Consider the following 24639-nt stretch of genomic DNA (forward strand, 5'->3'; position numbering starts at 1 on the left):
CACCCCTCTACCAGATGATGAAACATATTTTAGAGGGTAAATGTTTTAGAGAGACTTTAACTCAGGGTATTTTTTTGTAAAAGAATAGAGTTGTTAAAAATGAAACAGGCTGCCTTGTAAGGTAATATTGTCTTTTTTCTGTGAAATCTCAGATCTTTCCTTTGCAACTCAAATCAAACCAGTTGCCATTTTTGTTGATTTTGAATCTGTAGAACCCAACCCCTTAAATGCCTGGCTTCTTTTTTTTCACTTTAAAAAAATTTTAAAGTAATCTCTACATCCAACGTGGGGCTTGAACTCATGACCCCGAGATCAAGAGTCTCCACCAACTGAGCCAGCTAGGTGCCTCCTGGCTTATCTTCTTCAAAACTATATCCTAGAATGTTTTTTTTTCTCTCTCATCCATACCATTCCATCTGGTAATTAATGTCAAAAGGACTTGGGAAGTCATCTTGAAAAGGCTTGCAATGGTCAAAGATGGGATAATTTTGATGGGCATCAAAAGATAGTAAGTACAATGCATTTAATTACATCAAATATTTGAAAATACATGTGTTTACGATACTTGAACAAAACAGTCACCATTAGAGGGTGAATCAATTCATTATCTTAGAAAACTGGTGAGTAAAGAGAAAGAATTGAACATTTACCTTGACTTTACTATAAAAAACTCTATCACTGGGTAACTGTAGTACATATAGGGGAAGGTTTTCTTTCCTGAAGTATTCTAACTCACCAATGAAGAGTGAATGATAGAATTAGATATTTTAGTAATTCACTATTACTAAATAGTAATGTATCTACTTTAGTGTTACATTTACATACTAATGTACATTAGTATTTAGTAACAGTGAATTACTAAAACATCTTATTCTAATGTATTTAGTAATGGTTAATGAATTAGTGGAGCCAGGCATTGATCATTAACAGATGCTGCTATCACCAAAAAAAGAGAGAAGTAGACACTGTCTCTCTCGTGAAGAAAACACACCTCCTCCTATGAAGCAGTCATGCAAAACGAAGAAACATGCCCTGAATCTGATGAAGTCTCTGGATCCAGAACCAACAACCAAATTTACAGGAAATACAGAGGAACATGTCAAAACAACACGAGGGAGATGCAATCAACCAAATTCAGACTGTGGGACCTGTACAGAACAAGACTCAGTTTCTTTAATAAGTAAGTTATATGAAGAAAAAAAATGAGATAGAAGGGGAACCTATGGATTAAAAGAGACTTAAAAGACATGTCAGCTAATTGCAACGTATGGAACTCTGGATTCTGGCTCAAAGAACAGACTGTAAGGAAAAAAACAAACAAACAAATCACTGACGACATGTACAAAACAATTAGAAATTTGAACACAGGCTACATAGCTGATAATAATATTAAGAAGTTGTTATTTTGGCGTGAAAAATGACATTATGTTTTAAAAAAATAGCATTTATCTTTAAGAGCTCATACCAGAATATAGGAGGGGCATGGATGAAATAAAATATGAGTTGACAATTATTGAAGCTGAGTGCTGAGTACATGGGAATTCACTCTGTTATTTATTTTGTATTTATTCAAAATTACCTAAGATAGAAATCTAAAAAAATAATATGGAAGATTTGAATAACAGGGAAAAATATGATTATAGAAAAATATGATTATAAAAATAAACTTTTTCTTTTTAGGAGTCATATAACTGAAACAATCTTGGGAAGTTACAAAGACGTGTTTTTCTCTTTCTTAAATGTTTTTTTTAATGTTTTTTAAAAATTTATTTTTGAGACAGAGAGACAGAGCATGACCAGGGGAGGGGCAGAGAGAGAGGGAGACACAGAATCGGAAGCAGGCTCCAGGCTCTGAACTGTCAGCACAGAGCCCGACGTGGGGCTTGAACCACGAACTGTGAAATCATGACCTGAGCCAAGGTCAGACGCTTAACCGACTGAGCCACCCAGGTGCCCCTATTTTTTTTCTCTTTCTTAATTCCTGTATGCTAATTACTGAAATTTCATTTAGAATATATTTTCACACATAATTTTAATTTTGTCCCAAACTTTACATTTTAAACAAGGCACCAATAATCTTAATACTTAATGTATGACAATTGACAGAAGTGCTTGCTTAGGTAGTTTTATGGATTTTTGTGTTCAGAATTGAAACCTATTTTTACTGTTTTAACTTTCCAAGGTTACAGTTGTAGAACAGTTCCTACCATCCCAGGAGGCTACAGAAGGGTTCTTACATGCAGTAAGAGGTAAAAAGCTCTAAGCATACATACGTGGGGAGGAGGTTGGGGGTGTGGAGGGGTAAGTGGTGTATGGGTACCTAGCCTGATAGGTATTCCTTATTCTTGCTAGTTAGTTTTATAAAGGAAAAGCCTTTGAGCTTTTTATGCCTAACAGAGTCTATTTAAGATTAACTGCTCAAGGTTATGTCAAAAGGTAAGAGTACACACGGTCTATTTGTAAATTACTTCCTCTCCTGAATGCCCAACTTTACTCTTTCACATCCATGCTTGTAGTTTAGCTTCAGTGAATCTGAATTCTGGTTAGTTTGGTTGGGAGCACGTGAATAGAACATTCACAAGTTTATAGTCCTTTATGCAGTCAATCAAGTTATGCCTTACAACTCCAGTCACAAATTTCCACAAAACTATTTTGACCAGTGATTCCCAAATCCAGCTACCTACCACAATGTCTTTGGAAGCTTTTAAATATACAGATCCCTAGGCTGTATCAGACTGTTGAGAGGACGGCACAGAGCATGGAGTAGAGACCTAAAATTGAAATTCCCCAGATAATTCTGATGCAGGTGGTTTATAAATCAGCATTTGATAACTGCTGATGTAAATACTTTTCTTACCTTCCAAATAAATGACTACAAAGTAACACAAATAAAATACCATACCCATTTGTAGAAAATTTAGATAGAGAAATTAAGGTTAATATGAAGCCTTAAAAAAAGAATTCATGTCTTACCCTTGAGGCTCTTGGACGGTCTTGTTCTCTACTTTTTGTTCACATTCCTTTATCATGGAACTTAAAATAACCTGATTTCAAAAAAAAGGACTTTAGTAAAATACAATTTACAATAGTGAAATGCTATTGTTTAATCTAAAGTTCTTTAATTTAATTTTTAATAGTCCCATAAACTATGACTATTTAAAAATGTAAGGTTTTGGCAGTTACTCCGTTAAAGGAATTCACATTAGATTGCTATGGTAGGTACAGAAATAGCTTTAAAAGACCTTCACGAACCTTCCTTCTCAATCTGGTATCAATTCTCCTTAGCTTTCCCTACCATCTAATGTTAAAGTAAAATTTGTATATGTCTAGACATTTAACATATACACACACCATGGTTACACATTATTTTCCCAGGAAAAGCTGTTCTGTCCCATGCCCCCTTGTTTTCTCCAGGTTGCAAACAGCAAGATGCTCTGTTTTAATGTCTAAAGCAGAGACCAGGTATAGGTCTGTGGCTACTAAAATATAGATGGGAATATAACGGGCATCTAAGAGTTAACATCATGTTTGCACGGAGACTGAATGAATGATGGAAAGGGTGGCGGGATCTGAGCTGCTCCTCCAATCGCTGGCAACCTCACCAGAAACTGAATGGTCTTGAATATTCTTGGCCGTGTTTGGGTACGGAGGTCACTAAACAAACCAGTATTTACTGTCACCTACTATGTGCCAGGAACTTTTTTAGATATACAGAATGCACAAATAAGACAGACAACATTCCCTCCTTACGGAGAGCTTATGTTCTTGACAATAAATACAAAAAATTGGTAAGTTATGTAATACATTAGAAGGTGATAGGGCTTTGAAAAGAGTATTGAGTTAAAATATGGGGAGCCAGGGGTCAAGACACAGAGTGTTCCAATTTACACGGAGGTGTCCCCAGCAGGCTTCATGGAGATGACATGTAAGAAAAGCCTGGGGGAGATGAAGGAGCAAGTGTTTTATACACTGGGAAGAGGCTGAGCAAAGGCTCCATCTAAGGGAGAGTATGTCCATCATGTTCTAAGCAAAGGAGACCAGAGTGGTGGGTGCAGAGTGAGCAGGCGAGAGGGTAGAAGATGAGAAGTGAAGTGGGCGGTGGGGGGGGGGGGGAGATCTTACAGTGCTTTGCAGATTATAGTGAGGACTTTGGTTATTAAATGAGGCTTCTGTCACATGCATGTTAGATCTAGATTCATCCTTTTTTCAATCTTTTCTGGTTTTCCACTCTGATCTCACAGATTATAGATTTGCTTGTTTGTTTTGTTTATTTTGAGAGGAGTATGTGCACATGTGAGTGGGAGAGGGAGCGAGAGAGAGAGGGAGGGAGAGAGGGAGAGGGAGAGAGAGGGAGAGAGAGGGAGAGAGAGAGAGAGAGAGAGAGAGAGAGAGAGAGAGAGAGAATTCCAAGCAGTTTCCGTGCTGTTAGTGCAGAGCCGGATGTGGGGCTCGATCTCACGAACTGTGAGATCATGACTTGAGCTGAAATCCAGAGTTGGACGGTTAACTGACTGAGCTACAGAGGTGCCCTTTAGATTTTGTTTGTTTAGCTGGGTTTTCCTTTATTATTATTATTATCATCCCCTAAAAAGGGGGAGTTTTTTGTACTTTTTCTTCTGCTCCCTGCATTGTCTGTTTCCTCCAGTATTCTCTTTCTTGCATGTATGTTTTCATCTACATCTTTCATGTGAGAGGTTTCTCAAATGGCTGGTGATCTTGGGATGTCCACTAAAGACTAGGGCACTAAAATGCTGACTAGAATCTCTTCATGCATGAGTAACTTCACTTTAAGGTGAATTGGGCAAAAACCAAACTTCTATCTTTTTCCCCCTGTGGGTATAAACCTAGCTGCCAGCATTCTTGGATCCAAGAAGGTGAAAGGTAATGAGGTTTCAATCACTATGCCTTCACTTAATTTCCCTCTTCTCACCATAGCCCTCACTCATTCCTGCTCTCAGCTATGTGGGATAGCCCAAGTTTAGAAAATAAAGCTCTAGTCTTCTACCAAGGTTGGAAAGGGAATCTGGGAGACTGATACCTCCTCAACTTGATAAATGGTATCTATAAAACACACCAAGCAAAGGAGAAATAGATAATTCCCAATCATAACTTTAATATGTGTTTCAACTGCTAACAGAAGAAGATCACAAAAAACCTGATGAAAACATAGGAGAATTAAATGTTAATTGACCTTATTAAACAAAACTCAGGGATCAATAAGTAATAGAAATGAGAATTTACTTTGAACGATAATGAAGACACAATGTAGCAAATGCACAGGTGGTATCTCAAGGGATACACTTAGTCTTAAGTTCAGGTATCAGAAAAGAAAAGTTTAAAAATAAATAATCTAAGCTTCCTCTGTAAAAATCTGGAAAAATAGGAAAAAAATCAAACCTACCATGGTAATGGGTAGATAAACAAGCTGAAAATGCAGAATAGGAAATAAATGATAAACAGGGTTTTGGAGGAAACAAGAAGAAAAACAGAATAAAAGAGTTTTGAGGAAATTGAGACAGAAAACAGAAACTTTCCTTCTAAGAAAGTTAATGGTCAGAGATAAAAATTGTATAGCATTTTACAGATCAGAAAGCATTCCGTGTACCTTAGCTCATTAGATTCTAACTATATTCAGTGAAGGAAAGTATGTTATCCCTACTATACAGAATTAAACAGAGGATCAAAGATGATAAAGGGGCTTCTCAAGATCTCCCGACCAGTAAATAAAAATCCATAAGATGACACTATACTATTTCAAATGTTAAAATATAAAGTATTAAAATTTAAAAGCACAGCATATCACACTCATGCCTCACACAAAGAAGAACGCAAGTCTGAAGAGGAGACAGTAAAACATAGGAACATGGCTCGGATAATCAGTGGCTTCATCATCATGGGAGCTCACCTCGTGCTCCGGAGAAAGATGCTCCATGTCAGTCCGTAAACATCTGAGACCAGGTAAAAAGTGATTTACCATTAAATCCTCTGAAATGACTTGAGACCAGGGAGTTAAGGGAATTAAAAACAAACAAACTGGTATGTCCAACAGAACAAGAGAATAATAACAATGACGCCTCAGGCATGCAGATCACTTGGAGCAAACAGGCTTCCCTCCAGCATGATTCGCATTTGTTGAGTTAGTTACTTATCAAGAGTCAACTGTGTTAATTCCCACAAATCCTTTACGTCAGTGGTACGGATTATTGTAACATTACATAATTTAATTACATGTTATGTAAACACATGAAATGAGTGTAAACAGTAAATCATGTAATTTAATTGGATATTCAAATGAGTGTGAAATGAAAATTAATGTTTCCATGACAACTAAGTCGAAAAGTTTAGAAAAAAACGGTAAAGGCCAATTGCTTAAAATGTGGCTGTTTAATTATGGATGTATGAAACAAGTGTAGAAGGTTAGGAAAAAATATAAAAATCTGAAAAAGGTCTACACCCAGTATCAGAAATGTTTCCAGATCCTCTTTAAAGAAACATAAACTGAAAATCACAATTACATTATGGATGTGGTTTATTTAAGAAAGACACTTTACTCAGCAGACTTACACAAAAGAAATGCCTCAGTCCTACATCAAAAGATTGGTAAAGAAAATATGTATATTAAGTTAAAATAAGTTATATACACTATTTCCCTGATGTCCTGCTTTAACCATCCTATTAAACGGACCTGCTATTGGTCCTAATTGAATTGGGTAAGAGAACTTTTGTTGTAATGATATAAATTTAGTATTAGTTACGTTTCCTGGTCACTTTTGAGTTTTATTGATTATTCTGACATTCAAAGGGATCAAGAAAAAGGGTGCATTTCTCATGAAAACAACTCACTGTTTATTAACATCACATTCTCACCTCATCATAGTTGCTGGCCATTTAAAAATAGTTATTTAATGTTATACCATATTAAGGTGAAAAATGCCAATAAATGAGTTCCCTTATAAAGATGGGTTAATTAGGGGTGCCTGGATTGGTGGAATGTCTGACTCCTGATTCTGGCTCAGGTCATGATCTCAGGGTTGTGGGATCAAGCCCCACGTTGGGCTCCGTGCTCTGCATGGAGCCTGCTTAAGATTCTCCCTCCCTCCCTTCCTCCCTCCCTCTATCTCCCCCTACCCCCCCCCCAGCTCACACTCTCTTTCTAAAAAAAAAAAAAAAAAGTTTACCAGTCTTTCTTGGAAAAAAAAAAATAATGAATTTTATTAAGTATAATATATAACTTTTACCTTAAAAATACAGTTATGATCTAAATAAACTTAAAAAAATAGTTATGAATAAAAGCTGTTTGTAAACAAGCCTCCTATAACAAGTGACTTATATTTATAAGTACTAAAAATATAGATGACATTTGGTTGAACCAATTCCTGTAGTCATAGAGAGGGCTACAACATAATGGCTACATAGTTTTGTTTTCTAGATATGGGGAAAATACCACCAAAATGTAACTGTGAGTGACCTTTCAACTGGCAGTCAAGAGTCTGATCTAGAGAAATATGGATACCGATTGAGAAGCTGAAGATGGCCTTATTTGTTGGTAAAGGGTTAAGTCTCCCCCTCTCTTTCTACTTACTGTTTGGTTCTACCCTTTCCTTGTAGAATCACACAATCTTTGTTAGAGGTCATTTCATCCTACCTGATATTAGGAATCAACTCTACCTCATCTGTGAGTGATGGCCACAAAGTCTCTAAGTGCTAACACTGATAGGACATTCGTAGTTTCGTAAGAGGTTCAATTCATTTTTAATAGCTAAATTAGAAAGTTTTTCTTATAAATAAAATCAGACTCTCTGTAACCTTCTTGTGTTAGCTCTACACCTGAGTTACACAGTGTGCTTAACCCTTCTTCTATATAACCTTTAAAATAATATTTAAAAAATAATTTTGAATCACCTTTTCATCCCCAAGCCATCTCTTCTCCAGCTTAAACATTTCTAAATTCCTTTGATTTTTTTTAAACATAATTTCTTCACTTATTACTATACCTAATGTTAAACACTATAGTTTTTCCATGTCCTTATTAAAATATGATGTTGAGAGGAATACTCTTGTGTTCTATCAGGTTAGAATGCAGTGGAAGAGCAGAACAGATTCGGATCACAGGACAATGTGATTTTATTGTGGCCACGCCACTCTGTTGACACAAGTTATGACTCATTCAGAACTAACACATTTAGTATTCAAACAGGGTCTATTGTTAAGATGTTCTTCCCCTTACTATATTGGTGTAAAGACTTTATTATATTATTCTATATTGTGTACATACCTAAACACACAATAATATTCTTTCTATACAGATTCTATTCTCTTTAGAAACCACTGCCTTGCCCACTTGGAATAAGTGGTTTTATACAGCTAGAATTTTTGATCTTTTGACTTTTCAGTTTCCCTTGAGGCATACTCCTTAAGGAACTCTCTGCCATAGATTATACGTCACTTTTTGCTTAAGTTTTTAAACATCTACTTTCACAAAGTCTAGGGAAGGTACAAACATAGCGATATTTTCTTTCTTTGACATGCCATTATTACTTTCTTGAAAGGGTCTTGTCACTTCTCCATTAGTAAAGACTGGTTCCTTACTAATTCAGAATATCACTTCCTCTTTTTGCTTCCTCTATTTTCTCTAAGTAGAAAATGCCAACGAGATAAATCAAGAATAATAGCAAGTTCTCCTTTTAGTGGAAATAAACTTATAGAAGATACATGGATAGTTGAAGTACAAAATTACCAAAATACAGTGTCTCTGCCACTTTATAATTTGCATTAAAAAACATGGCTTATGTCATCCACAGGAAGAGGTAATTTATATTAATTGATTCCTAAAAATAAAATGCTCTCAACTATGCACTGAACTTAAAGTTTTAACATTTCCAAAAGGACAAATAGCTCCTTAACAGATAGCTCTATGTTTCTACTTTCCCTGCTTGATTTATTCAAAACAAAATCTCCCATTGGGAACATTCCAGTCAAGAATCCAGTGCCAATGAACTGGTATATACCAAAATAGCCATCAGTGGTATTTTGGAACATGTCTACCTTATTTAAAATTACCTGTTCACTTTACTTCCTACTTCAAACTGGTATATAACAATATGGAACCATAAATATCAATGCAACTCTTTCTGTGTCCTCCAGGAACCTCTCTCTACTGTCATTTTTCCTGTTAGAATTCTCTGATTATGTTGTCTAGCATTAGCTTCTATAGTTCTGTTTGAGTAGTCAGCCTTTCAATCCTTTTTCAATCTCTTATTTCCTCTTTTTGACCTCGCCTGCCTTTTCATGGGAGAACACAGAAGCTGGAGCTCACCCTGCTCATCTTGATCTCTGCTCCTTCTTGGTTTTATTTTACTAGTCCTGGGACAGTAAAAAGAGCACGTAACAGGACAGCAAAAGTTCTTTTTCTAGTCACAGTTTTGCTTTTAACTATAAAAAAAAAATAGAAGTCACTAATGTCTTTAAGCTTTAGTTTAATCATTTATAAAATGTAGTAGTTGACATGAGTTAGATGATCTTAGAGCTTTCCTTCAGTTTAAAAAAAACATTTTTTTTTTAAAACATTTATTTATTATTGAGAGACAGAGAGAGACAGAGCATGAGCAGGGGAGGGACAAAGAGGAGGAGACACAGAATCTGAAGCAGGCTCCAGGCTCTGAGCTGTCAGCACAGAGCCTGACGTGGGTCTCAAACTCACAAACCTCGAGATCATGACCTGAGCCGAAGTCGGACGCTTACCGGACTGAGCCACCCAGGTGCCCCCTTTTTTTTTTTTTTTTTTTTTTTTTTTTGAGAAAGAGAGAGTGTGAGTGGGGAGAGGGGCAGAAGGGGAGAGAACCCTAGGGTCATGACCGGAGCCAAAATCAAGAGCCAGACGCTCAACTGACTGAGCCACCCAGGTGCCCTGAGTTTTCCTTCGGTTCTACCATCACTGGAGATGATCAGCCATGTTGGCACTGTATTTTTCAATGAGTGATATCTCGCCACAGCATTCCACTGGACATGGATGGTTAAACCTTCACTGAAAGACCGAAATGCCAGAACACATACAAGGCTTCCTTTTGATTAACAGAAGCCTCAGCTATGATCATTTCTTACTCAGTTGCATAGCCAATTAACATAGACAAAACTTTAGTCAATGTTTTCAAAACTATAAACATAAAAGCACAGAGGACTTAAAATGATCTTTTAAACTTATGAGAGCTAGAATAAGGAGTGGGGCGAGTCAAATCAAAATTTTAATTTTCTATAATCATTATATAAGTAAGTCGAAGAGAAAAAAATATTAGTTTCCAAACTTCAACAACGGAGATTCCACCGCAAGACTGGTCATATAAATATAGATACACGTTAATAAAGCAAGGATACAACAACAGGAAAGTGCACTGTAAGCTTCAAAAAGATGGGTGGCAATATCCAGTCTTTTAGAATCCACAATTTGTAAGTTGTTCACCAAGGCTAACTTATGCAAGTGTGGTATAACAACTGAAAAAAGAAAAAGAAATTTAGATTTTTCTCTAAAACGTTGCACATACCACACTCATCTGTTGAACAAAATTTTTTTCATTTGAAAATTTATAAAATTTCATTTTAATTTCTAGATGATTTCAAAAGGTTACCCAAATCCTTTACTTGCTTTTTCATACTAGAGAGGAAAGCATGATTTCCGGAATAAGAACATTTGGGAGGAAGAGACCATAGCACTGGCACTATAACCTAATTATGAGGATGTATACAGGTCACTTGGCCTCACTGAAATTAAATTTCCTAATTTGAAGGATGAAAACCAAATAAACAAATGTAAACACCCTACCTCTTGTGTTACTATTATCTTTACAAATAAGTTTTATCTTTACAAATAAAAATCAGGTATTACCATTGTTATTAAACAAAAGATAAATATAGTATACTTATTCTTCTTCAACATCAAATTATTTCACTTCTTCATGAAACAATTCTTTTTTTTAACTTTATTTTTTATTTTTTAAAATTTACATCCAAATTAGTTAGTATATAGTGAAGCGATGATTTCAGTAGATTCCTTAATGTCCCTTCCCCATTTAGCCCATCCCCCCTCCCACAACCCCTCCAGCAACCCTCAGTTTGTTCTCCATATTTATGAGTCTCTTTTGTTTTGTCCCCCTCCCTGTTTTTATATTATTTTTGTTTCCCTTCCCTTATGTTCATCTGTTTTGTTTCTTAGAGTCCTCATATGAGTGAAGTCATTATATTTTTGTCTTTCTCTGACTAATTCATAAAAACAGTTCTTAACTTTAGTTTTCTCAAATCTTAGCAAGACAAATGTCAAATAGCACTGGTGGTTTAGTTCAAGTCACTCAAAGGGCTCACAAGTCATCTTCTGTCTCAATGAATAATGTGAAATTTCAAAAACATAGACAACCTACTGCTAAAATAAAGGGATGGCCCAAGAAACAGCATCCAATTCAGTAGCAATGAGCACGTCTACTGCCCAAGATGGTGTTTTCTAAATACCAGTTCCCACGAAAACCAGGGTTCCTTGAAGAAATGGTTCCAGGGTCAGTGACTACCACAGTGTTGCTCATAAGGCCCCTTTCTAATCTCTGCTTGGCTAGGGATCCCAAAACACCCTTCATAAGCACAGACTTCTGACCCAATCTGTAGTGACTTCTTTCATGTTTGCACTGAGTTGTCTATGTGAAAGCCATAATCTCTTCCTAGAAAACCTCCTGCTTCTTCAGTAAACCAACAATATAATCACAACTTTTATACTTACGTTAGTAAATGGCAAAACCCCCCCACAATAACTTAGAATACCAATGGCCATTTTTAGGGAATTTTGACTTGTTAAAATTAATAACAGCATACTTAAGAGGAACTCTAGAAAAAAAATTAGGAGACAAAAACTCCAAACGTTCATTGATTTCCCTGAATTCACTGAAACTCCAATTCACTAACTGGCATGCTGAGGCCTCAACAAAATGATGGCTCTAAGATAGTCTCTCTAGAGAATTTTTGGATTCACTTCTACCCAAATCTTTAGAAGGTTCCTTGAACTTCTTTATCTATTGACACCAGGCCTATTTATTCCTCCTGCTCCTTTTCTGACCACCTATATAAGCAATCCTTTCCTTAATGTTTTTCTCAGGAACTCAATAACCATACTGCACAATCACCCCTTAAAACTGTTTAACTAGAAAACAAATTTATAGAAGTTACTTTAAACTCTAGAGCCAACTAAAGGCTATCACTAAAGATACTCCTAAATCTCAAAAGATAGAGAAAAATTTACTATAAGAACAGTTCATATACATATTATCCTAGCTACTACCTCTGTAGCAATTAATTTACTAATTGATAACCTCTCAGAAGGAAATTAGTGGTTAAAAGATTAATAACCAAGATATGCACAATTCTACAACTGACCTCAGTGGCAAGGAAATAGGAAATGGACAACTTAAAGCCATTCAGAAGCCTTTTTCTTAAGGACAGATTGGACACAGTCTAAACTACAGACGAAATAGAGATAAATCAATAGGAGACTTTATAAAAATAGATTTCAATGAACTTCAAAAAATATTGGGTTAGATTCAACAGCCAAAGTAAAAGGACTCTTACCTCTATTTTTGTAAATGGGCTCCAAACTGAAATAGAGGAACTTCTAAAAAAACTAACTTGAAATGTAAAATTGCATGTTAGAAAATCTCCAGCATATGACTGAACATTTTCAGAGAGCCTTATAAAGTAAAAAAGCTGAAAACAAAACAACAACAAAACGACTGCATTGTGTTCCAGATTAAAACCAATGGCCCCTGAAATAAAATCAAGACCCAAAGGTCCCGTGATAATGAAGAGTTGGGAAAGAAAAGGCCACTGGGTCAACAATGTCCTCTATTCTCTAAAAAACAGAATGAACAAATATCCAAAATGCCACTCCAAGGAAGATTATTACAACCCACCAGTTCTTCTGTCCCCTTCCTCTAAACTCCTAAAGCAATTGTCCCATAAATACAGATAATAACAGTATGACATCCTTGTCAATATGGGTTCTACTTTACCATTAGCCTTAATATAGGACATTAAATCCTCAGGATAAAGTTTAACGTAAACTTTATTACACCTATTTTATATAGGTTTATTACACCTATTCAAACAGTGGAACGTCTATCCTCAATCTTTTCCCAAGCCAACCTTTGTATTTTGGGACCATTATGAAAGAAAATGTCTTTCTTCTCTGTGATGCATAAACCTTTCCTTTGAACACACACGAAAAGGTTAGATCCCTGTTCTAGAGAGTTATTAACTCGATAACAGGCACACACCAAAGACTCATTGCCTATTTAGCCAATTCCTTGATCCAAGGAACCAGGACTTAATCTCTCCACTTCAGAGCAATGACATCCTCAACAAAGCCGGTCAAAGTACCAACAGAGTTTTTTACTAGGTTCACCTGTAATTTGATATTACCGTATGTGGAACTATCCCTATTGCTAACTAAAATACCAACACTTTCCTGTTAACTAATGTGAAATATTGCTCTTTTCTCTCATGTTATCAAATTATTACCCATTAAAAAATAATCTCGTGATTGCGTTTCTGTAGTTCAGTAAGGTTCATTGCCCTCCACAGACCTTCAGACACTGCGTCCAAATCCTAACAACGGTTTTTTGTATATTAAAAATATCAGCTGGATATGCAACAACTAGACCATGGGAAAATCCAATTTTGTACTAGAAACCAAAATGACTCAAGAAGCCAAACTTGGGGTCCTCTCTAGAGCATGTCCAATGCTAAAAATTAAAGGACTAAAGTACAGCAGGGATAACTGACAAGCTTTTGGAGTACTAATTACTGGATGATTTGATGCCACTAAAGGAAATTACTGTCATAAAGGCTGAGGCCCACAGTAAAAGAGGTATTATAGAAACTAGAGAAAATGCTTTTAGCAGATAATCATGCAGATCATTTAGATCAAAAAGCTATGCAATAAAACAAAATCATTTATCATAGCTGAATGGCATAGTAAGTGCAAGGAAAAGCACATTTTTCATAAGAACATGTCTAGACACACATAAAAATTTCCTTAAAAATGAGAGTTAAATAATAAGCTCTGATATAACTCAGCACAGCATTTTGAAATTCAGTTATTTAAAAATGTTTTAAAAATGACTTCAGGGGCGCCTGGGGTGGCGCAGTCGGTTAAGGTCCGACTTCAGCCAGGTCACGATCTCGCGGTCCGTGAGTTCGAGCCCCGCGTCAGGCTCTGGGCTGATGGCTCGGAGCCTGGAGTCTGTTTCCGATTCTGTGTCTCCCTCTCTCTCGCCCCTCCCTGTTCATGCTCTGTCTCTCTCTGTCCCAAAAATAAATAAACGTTTGAAAAAAAAAAATTTAAAAAAAAAAAAAAAAAAAAAAAAAAAAAAAAAGAAAAATGACTTCAAGTGTTTATGAGGTACTTTTCATATGTGTTACAACACTCGGTGTATCGTATAAAACCCATCCATTAATAGATAGTATTACTGATCAGTTCACAATAATCAGCTTGGTTCACTTTTACCTTTCAGTATACAGAAGATAAAGTGTACGAGAGTTTTAATATAGGACAAATCCTGAGAGGAGCTTCTGGTTTGATCTTACGTTACGAGTCAGGAAAAAAAAAAGGGTAAAAAATGCAACTTACACTCATCTCGGAACCTTGGTTCTGCATTAGGCCCAACTCTACCAAATGTTTTTATGATCTCTGTATGCAAAGAATACTGGTCTTGGTACTGAGGATCTTCCAGAAAAGAAGCCAACCTGCATTTTCACTCTTTCCAGCAACTTAAAATTAGATATTTTACAGTTATTTCAAAGAATTTTAAAAACTGAGTAGAGTTGTTAAAGAGAAAGATACATATTAAACATGGCTTTCAGCATGGGTTCAAATGATTTATATCAACATGACAGTAGAAGCCTGGAATTAAACAACACATTTTTATTTATGCTTGCTAATTCTTCTTTCTTTATTTTTTGAAAATACAAACATTCCCTTAAAACTACAGAAACAAAAGACCCCCACAGTATTTAGAGAAAAACAATATTATAGTGATTTTGTACCTAAATTTTAGTTCTCAAAACCAATCACAGTAAGTTAGCCAATTATTCACCTTCTGAAAGCAATGAGTCATTAATGACTTATATCTTACTCACATTTCCCTAAAAGACATTTTTATTTTAGGATTTAAGAATATGTTGAAATTCTGCCAAGACTGCAAGCTTTGCAGAATGATATTTTTTTTAATGTTGCTTCACCAGTGAAATACATAAGGGAAAAAATGGAAAACTTCCCCCCTCCCACCCCGTAAGTAACAAAGTTGTTTAATTTTTATTATTAGAAAATCTGTATGACAAAGGAATTTCATAAAATAGTGTTTCTTTTTTGGGGGGTAAAATGTGTATTTCCATTTCAGTGGCTATGTAATATGTCCACAGATGACTTATCTTCTAATCTGTAGGGGTTCTCGTTTGTATAAAAACATGTCCAATTTGATAACAAAGAATGAAATTCTGATACTCATTTTGAGAAGTGTCTTAGAGTTAATGTTGCAGATAGAACCTAACACCCGTGAAACTAAATCACAAGTTTCTAAATCAAAATACACTTTCAGAAAGACCTTGATGATCTCCTGCAGTGGACATGACAGAGGGTGGTCACAGTGATGTGCACTACAACAAGAGGATGCCAGCCCACTAGACTTGCACATCACTGATCACAGTTACAAGAACAGAGGTGCCCTCTAGCCTCCATTTGTAAAACTGAGATAGGTTTGCGGTCCTAAAGCTATCAGTCAAATTGCCTTCAAATCTGGGCAAACTGGCAATCAGGAATTTACGTAAGACTATCCAGAAGTCTATTGGATAATGGAAGGCTTTGGAACTAGATCTGGTTTGAAGGATTACCCAAGACTGCAATACTCAGCTAGGCTTAAAAGAGAACATCTAGGAGTTGGCTTGTACTTAATTCTCTAATTGAGAAGATAGACTAGAGATTTCCTTAGGATATGAAAATACACTTTGGAAAAGGCTATCATGTTTTCAAATCCTGAGATATTCCTCTGGCCCACAACCAACTAAGAGATATAAAAAAAGTTATAATACTCCCTTCCCCCTACCACTGGGTGCATGGATGGTAATGTATCATCACCTCAACAGTACATAGATAATAAATTTCAATCATTTCCTACCTCTCTTTGAATAACCGTTTCCATAATAGTGCCAAAGGCCGGAATTGTGGCAATCCGGACAGAGCTGTTAGAATTAAAAAAGAAAGAAACTGAAACTTTCTTTCAGATGAAAAGCTGATTATTAAAATGTGTATCACAGTTAAGTATAAGGTAAATATACTGTATTAGTCTCTAGCAATGACAAATTAAATTAAAAAAAGCAGACAAGAAGAATGCTCAAAAAGACAGACAGGATAACTTAAGGTCGCAGTCTGTGGAACTCACAATTCAGGATCACTGGACAAGGTAACAAGGGCCGGAGCAACCCGCTTGTCAACTAACGCTTCACTCATGCCTCGAAGAGTCAGCTGTAAACCAGTCAACATGCAATAAAAATGGTTTGGTAAACTGGAATGAGAACTGGGTTAGCTGTGACTGAGGATGGGCAGGCAGACTCATGGTCTTTCTTGGTTTAGTCACCCACACGAGACATTAAAATGTTAAGCCTTTGGTTCATGCCACTATACTTACTGGTAACAACATGTTAGTGAGATTAGCAGAGCATCCTTTCTCGGCTTGGAAGAAATAGTCCATCAGCATATTTTAAGTTTAGGAAATGTTTACTGAGAATACTATTAATGTATTCTTTTCGATACATGGCCTCCAATGTGAAGGTTGACTTAAAAAAAAAAGATACATGAACAGTATAATAAAGTTTAAAATCAAGTGAACATAATCCAATATATTATTTTGAAGAGATAAATCTATTCTTTAATGAATTGAAAAGCTGATGGTTATTTCTGATAGGCACATTTTGAAAGGATGCTGAATGTAAAAGGCAGGGATGACACTTACATTTCAGGGTCACTGGAGAGAGTAATGAGAGCAGGAACAACCCTCTGAGCTACCAGAGTTTCATTCACCCCCTTCACCAACAGCTGATTGGTCAGCGCAGGGGGTATTCACAGGTGATGCATGGAAAGAGCAAACACAGTGCCATGGGAAGAAGAAAGGAACGACCAAGAGAAAGAGAGAAAACACAAAAGCAAAACCAAAATTAGAAGCTAAGCAAATATTGCTACTAGAGTGCTTTAATAAAGGGAGAGAATGCTTGGGAGGAAAACAAAGCTTAAATAGCTTAGCAGTCCACAAAAACAGAGTGTATCACCAATTCAATGGCAGTTTGTACTTTTGGTCAAAGTCTCCATGCAATTTCCGTGTTCGATTAAAATGCAATTTAAAAGAAAGCCTTCTTTGTTTCTTTCTTTCTTTCTTTCTTTCTTTCTTCTTTCTGGATAAAAGAAGATATATACTGGATTCTATGGTTAAAATTCTCGAAGAAAATCTGGTGTCGTTTTATTATGACCAACAAGGTACAACTGGACTGTTTTTAAACCAAACTCAAATGGCTAGCAGCACCACTAAACTGCTTCTGATTGTTCTACGGCAAGTCAACTTAAAAATCACAGGGAAACTCCCAACCTTTACATCACATAGCTTTCTCTTTTGAGGTACAAAGACACATAATGCAGCCCGAGTGGAAAGTAGTACATGTGGGAATTAGATCTGGGTTCAGACTCTAGCTCTCCACTTATCAGCCATGTGGCCTTAGATGCATTACATAATCTTCTTGAAACTCAGTTTTCTCATCTGAAATGGTAACACTGTTATCTACCTTAAAGGATCATTGTGCTACTAACTGTCCAAAATATGCCTCACTATTGTGTCTGCAAAGATTAGGCATTCAAGAAATGTGAGTTTTAATTATGAGTACTACAAGGATATAAGATTTATGATATATTTGAAAAAAGAAATTATTAAAAAACTGTTTTGACTGCTCCAAGTAGTTAGCATTTACAGTTTGTTGTTTTACATTTCTCATGATAAGCACATTAGACCTATTTCTATAACCTAATGGTAAAATAATTCATTTAGCAACCAACCCTAAATCTAGAACAGGAGGACAATATTTTGGAGCGTTATACATTTTGTTTTTAAAGGGCCACATCCTAGGGTGCCCGGTGGCTCAGTCAGTTAAGCGTTGACTCCTGAGTTTGGCTTGGTTGGGGAGGTTGACAACCGTGTAGGGATCCATGTGGTGATAGCGTGCAGCCTGCTAGAGATTCTGGCTCTCCTCTCTCTCTGCCCCTCCTCCCGCTCATGCATGTTCTCTCTCTCAAATACACATTAAACAAGATTATAAAAAAAATAAAGGGCAGCATCCTAATCCTACATTCTCAATGTCAGAATTTAAAAACAAATTACTTCTAAATGCTTGTCAATCTGGTCAGCTTGCAGTGGAACTAAGCCTCGTGGAAGATGGAGGGGGCTGTGGAATTTTTGTAACAAAACCCAACACTGTGCACCTGTCAACACATTCTTCCCACACGCCGTATCAGAGACAGCAGAGCTCACTTTATGTGAAGATTCCTAACTTGACAATAATCTGTTACCATTCAACAACTGATTCCCTTTAAAATCTACTTCAATATTCTGAACTAAATTTATAAAAATACATGGATAATTAGGCTGGAATAAAATGACACAAGAACTTTTGCTACTACCTTAAACATTCCAGAGGTCAGGCAGAAAGAAATAGGGGAGAGAAGTTCAAATACTGTTAAATAAAACTTTCTTCTCTGTACCTTTTTGTAAATAAGACAGTTTAGATCTGAATCAGTAAAGTGTATCTTAAAATGTCTGCTACCTTGTGTCAGCCAAAAGCATTAAAAAAAAAAAAAAAGAGGTCTAATCTAGGGGACAAGTTAAACTTTCATTGCTCTGCAGTTTGAAGTGTAATTTCTTTATTAAGCTAGGAAACCAAACGTAAAATTTAAGAGTTATCAATTTTTATGCGCTTTATGTACAAGGTATCATTTGATCTTTAAACCTGATGAGCTAAATACAATTATCATGAATGTTTTAACAGATGAAGAAGAAACTGAGGCTTGGAGAACAAGTTAAGTAACTTGTCTAGGGTTTTAGAGGCAATAAAAAGCCAAATTAGCAATGGACTCGTCACATCTGTCTCACAAACCCAGGCCTTCTTTGAGTTGGCCTACTGTTACAGGCTTAGCTTCCTTATGACTGATAGGAGAAATCATTAGATGAAGTTCTTTTTCTGCATCTTTTGGGAAATCCATTATGTCACATGATAAAGTTTCCTTATAAATCAATTTCAATAATAACCTGTCATTTCCAAAAGTAATACATTGGCCTATTATTTAACAAGGAAAATAATAAAATTGGGTTTGCCTTTTTGTCCTGCTGTCTGAAAACTTAGAGCTACATTTAGTGTTCAGTTTCACTAAGTATCTCATGTTATATTCCTGGTAGATCCATTTCTTGCCTTCTTCCAATAGTTTCCGGTCTCACATAAAAAATTTTCTTTTATTATAAATGTCCTGCTTTTTTTTTTTTTTTTTTTAATTTTATTTTTGAGAGAGGGTGTGAATACGGGAGGGAAGAGAGAGAGGAAGACAGAGGATCCAAAGCAGGCTCTGCATGGACAGCAGCGAGCCCGATGCAGGGATTGAACTCATGAACTGTGAGATCAGGCCCTGAGCCAAAGTCGGACACTCAACTGAATGAGCCACCCAAGTGCCCCTAACTGTCCTGCTTTTTATGTTTTTATTTTGAATTAACTCATTGCGGGCGAGGGGAAGCAGGCATAACTGTAAATTATAATGTATTAGTATAAAAAATCTTTTGAAATATACTTATTTTTTTAATACAATTTTGCTCACTATAAGAGTCACTGACAACAAAAGTAACTTTAATTTTTTGCTACTGATGATTTTACTGGCATGATCACTGAAAAAAATTTTATCACAAATGAGTTGGAAAAATATTGAAATAATTCTCTCAATTGGACTCAAGTTCATAATCAACCTGAAAGAACGCTGAAAACTGCCGAAGCATAGGTATAGTTTTCCAAACCAGCACTGATTGCAAACATAGAAACCAAAACCAGACAAAAGCCACATATAAGAAATAAGGCAGAAAGAACCCAAAAAACAAATAAAAAGGGATGTTTCATTTTATTTAAATTATTTTCATTTATATGGTATGCTTACCAGTGAATACATAATTTGAGAAACAAATGGTTTAAGAGAAAGAAGTAGCTTTTAGTGTCTTAGAATAAAATCCTATAATGACAGTGTATTAAAGACATAGTTCTTTATATAAAAGGATGCACTTTTCTTTCACGGATGACTCTTTTCAGCATACTGAATAATCAAAAATTATTTATACTCACAGGAACTTATTACTACAGATCAATCTGAATTTTAAATTTGGCATTCACCTTGACAAGAACACTTGATTATAGTTTTTTAAATCAAGTATGTACAATAACTGAGTCAGTAACATGGACAGAGGATATTCAACTCCTGGTAAGACTGGAATTTTCTTTAGATTTCACACATCGATTTTATATTTAAAAGTTTTAGAAGGTATGTATTTTAAACATACCAGTGCTCTATTCTTCAAATGGCAATTTATCTTAAATTGTGGAAAAACTCTGAAATTCAGGAAGAATTGAATTATGCAATTCTTTTTATGGAAATAAACGCTTTCAGATATTTTAAGAATCACATGCATATAGGGATAATTTTAGCCTGGATACATATACATTCTCTAAACTATTATATTACTCTGTGAAATACAGCATGATAAGGAAAAAAAAATAATGATAATGATACCTAACATTTATTAAGTTCCTATGTGCCAGATGCTGTTTTAAGGGCTTTACTAGTATTAATTCATTTCATATTAACAAAATCCTTTGAGATGGATAATTATTATCATTTTCATTTTGTAGATGATGAAACTGAGGCACAGAGAAGTTTGAACTTGCCATTAAGTGGCAGAGACAGACACTGAACCCAGGCAGTTAGGCTCTATGGCAAGACTCAAGAGCAGAAAGAACACTCTAATTTTTGTCTTCAAATACAAGTTCTAGAAATATAAACCAATGAATGGATGAATGAATAAATAAATAAAGTAGGCTATGGCATAATTTCCTCTATGATGGATATTTTGAATTTCAAAAGATAGGCATTTCAATTTTCATACTTAATTTGGGTAGGTGGCAACTTTAAGAAAATCCAGTTGAATTATATGAACAGTCTCTTCTCTCCTAATAAGTCTATGGACAGTTAATGTATAGGGATGTTATTCCAGACATGATTTGTGAGGAAATAATCAAGTAGAGTAATCAACAAAGTAAGTATCCCCATATTTGCAATAATTGATTTTTTAAAGTTATTCATGAATCCAACTATATTTGATAACTTTAAATATATCTTATATTGTTTTAGTTTATTTTAGTAGCCATTTTATCTCAATAAATAGAAAAGTATAGTCAGGAAAGATTTATATAAGATGGAAATTAAAATAAGATTTAAAAGAAAATTTAAGAAGTAGAACTGAGAATAACATCCAAGGGACCAATAACATCCAATTAACCAATATTTAAACATTCTTAAATATATCAAAGCTAAATTTCTGCCCCATCACACAGTACACAACTAGATACTATTCAATGCCATAAAATATACATCAACATAACATAGTACGCAAAGCCTTTAATAAAAAAAAAAAACATTCCCTTCTCCATCTTCCAAAGGAAATCACTATAATTAGAAATGAGAGAAGCATTTGTTTACATACCTCAAACATTCTAGCAGCGGTACATCTCACAAGTGCTGAAGTATGGACAACACCATACCATAAACAGTTAATAATAACTCGTGGTAGGCTGGATTTGCACTGAAAGAAAAAACTCAGTGTTAAAAGTGAGGGCCACAGTGTCTTACTGGTGTATTGAAAAATACTACATTTGTAAGTAATATTAATGATAAAAATATTGGCAAAAAATATGAAATTACTCTGTATGGTTTAACAGGTTACATCCAAGACTCCCTTACAAAGCTACAAACTTTTAGCATATTCAGGAGTTATACTTTTAGGTTCTGTAAACATTTACAATTCTGATAGAAATCTCAACTCTTTAATAGCATACAACTTAAAATTATAAAAAATAAAAGAAAATTTACCCAGGAGGAAAAAAGAAAGAGCACTGGACTGAGTCAGATGGGTAAGTTACACCTCTGTGGGTCTTAATTTCTGTATGTATAAAAATTGGGGAAGCAATACTTGTCCTATTTATGTCATATGTTTATTGTGGGATCAAATCAGATCAACTCAAATCACTGACATGGAAGGAGAAGTTGGCTGTGAGGCCTATTCAAATGCAAGACTGTATTGTTACCAAGTGCCCAAGCCTGTTTGCAATAAGACAGAGATAAAAATGACATTAACAGCTAGATGATGTGATTATGAGCAGGATCAGGCAACGGGATGGAAAAGGAGCTAATGAACTTTCACTTGGAGCTCCTTTTTCAGTTTTGGGAAACTAAATTTTCTTCAAATCTGAACTTTATTTCTCCAGCTGCTTCAAAGAAACATATGTCTATACTCTTTCCCCTACTCTTTTATTACAATGTATTGATTACAAAATATTGAGAATGTACAAATAAGCAAAACCAAAACCAAACACTAAAAGGACAAAAACTAGGCCTCAAAACCAAAAGATTTGGTGTGGATGCCAATATTTTTTGACTCAAACTATGTATCTTATAAATACAATTTAAAAACTTTACATGAATTAAAAAACAACGTAAGCTATGATTTTTACCCCCAGTTCCACAAAAGAAGCCTTCAAGCTATCAAGAGGAGCATGCGATAATGAAAGCAGGGTCATTACATCTTCTAAGAATCCCACTAACAGTTTTCGGTCTTCTTCCTACAGAGGATAAAGACTGATAATGAATTTCCAAGCAATCAAGTAGAACTAAAATACTAATTTCGTATCTATAATTATAAAGTTTTATCAAATATGGGGAAATATCCAGTCTCAGAAGCATTTTAACTAAAGATATGTATTAAACTTATCTATCTGTGATCACAATGGTAAAAGGACAAGACTATCTTGATTCATAGGTCCTCAGACCTGTGCTGTTCATTATGGTAGCCACTCACCACATGCAGTTATGTAAATTTAAATTAAAAATAAAGTACAATAAAAGATTCAGTTCTTTAGTGGCACTAGTTACAATTCAAGTGCTTAATGGCCACGGGTGGCTAGTGGCTTCCTCATAGGACAGTTCAGATACAGATATCTCTGCTGTTGCAGGAAGTTTTATTAGACAGTTCTGCTTTAGAAAATGAAAAGGTATAGTCTTTTATTAAAATTTATTTTTACAAATTTTAGTTCCCACTAATTTTGGCACTAAGCACTTAAATACAAACTAGTAAAGCTATCCCCCTAATAGAAAATTGTTTCCAAGAAATTATTCTTGCAATTTCTTAGTGGTAAGAAGCTACATGCTTGTTGAAATACAGAGTACTGTGTTCTTTTTCTTTCTTTTCCTGTATCTTTCTTAAATTTTATTTTTTATTTTTTAATATCATTTATTGTCAAGTTAGCTAACATACATTGTATACAGTGTGCTCTTGGTTTCAGGGATAGATTCCTGTGATTCATCACTTACATACAGCACCCAGTGCTCATCCGAACAAATGCCCTCCTCAATGCCCATCACCCATTTCCCCCTCTCCCCCCAATCCCCAACAACCCTGTTTGTTCTCTGTATTTATGAGTCTCTTATGGGTTTGCCTCCCTGTCTGTTTGCACTCATATCCTTGATCAAAAAGAATCTATATTTTCAAACTTTCTTTAATAAACCATCGTTTCATAATCAGAAAATAATCAGGTTTTTCTTTTTCTTATATTGTACTTTATTAAGAAATAATTGTAAAAAATAAGTGTGCTAAATTAGGAAGGTTAAAAAATCACTTTGTATGTTAAATTAACCTGAGTCTATAAAGGAAGGGAATCTGACATTCTGTCAGGAAATAATATATAATAAATAGAGTTAAGTTTTCTGTCATTAGGGATGTATTAGGCCAAAAATAAATAGCTTCTGCATTAATATAATAAATAGATCTATGAAGAATACTGGATTGCCACCAACCATTTTTTTTTCTACATAATCAGGTTCATTTAGAATGAATAAAGGATTAAAAACAATGGAATGAATAAAGGATTGACAAAAGTAATGAACAGCCACGAACAATGTCACAGCAGTTTTGGATATGACAGTCTACTTAATGTAAAGCTTAGGACACTGACAAACCAGAATCAGAGCAATGTTGGAATAGAGACTCTACCCAATTTTAGTTGCCTACTATGTCAAAACATAAAATATACATAAAATTGGAAAACAAACTGTAAATCTGAAAAACCTGAAGTGCGAAATAAGAGCTATGAAACATACTTCCAAATGAGCATAGATTCTTCTAATCTGAAAATTTAGTACAATCCTATTCTATTTCTCATTTTTGAAATCTCAAGACAAAAAAAATGTATTTGATTCAAAACAGTTTTCAACTC

The 24639-nt window shown here is 35.2% G+C and overlaps 1 protein-coding gene across 1 annotated transcript in view; it reads right to left on the reverse strand.

The window, feature by feature from the left end:
• The window catches only part of RELCH (RAB11 binding and LisH domain, coiled-coil and HEAT repeat containing), a 109601-nt gene that overhangs the window by 4040 nt on the left and 80922 nt on the right, over window positions 1-24639 (reverse strand). Inside the window, 10 exon segments of the mRNA XM_030292259.1 lie at window positions 2974-3044; window positions 5906-5994; window positions 10372-10488; window positions 14660-14774; window positions 14776-14799; window positions 16203-16266; window positions 16467-16549; window positions 21855-21919; window positions 21922-21954; window positions 22884-22989. Of these exon segments, the coding sequence (XP_030148119.1) occupies window positions 2974-3044; window positions 5906-5994; window positions 10372-10488; window positions 14660-14774; window positions 14776-14799; window positions 16203-16266; window positions 16467-16549; window positions 21855-21919; window positions 21922-21954; window positions 22884-22989 (767 nt within the window).

This window comes from Lynx canadensis, chromosome D3 (genome assembly GCF_007474595.2).
Source record: "Lynx canadensis isolate LIC74 chromosome D3, mLynCan4.pri.v2, whole genome shotgun sequence".
Taxonomy (NCBI): domain Eukaryota; kingdom Metazoa; phylum Chordata; class Mammalia; order Carnivora; family Felidae; genus Lynx; species Lynx canadensis.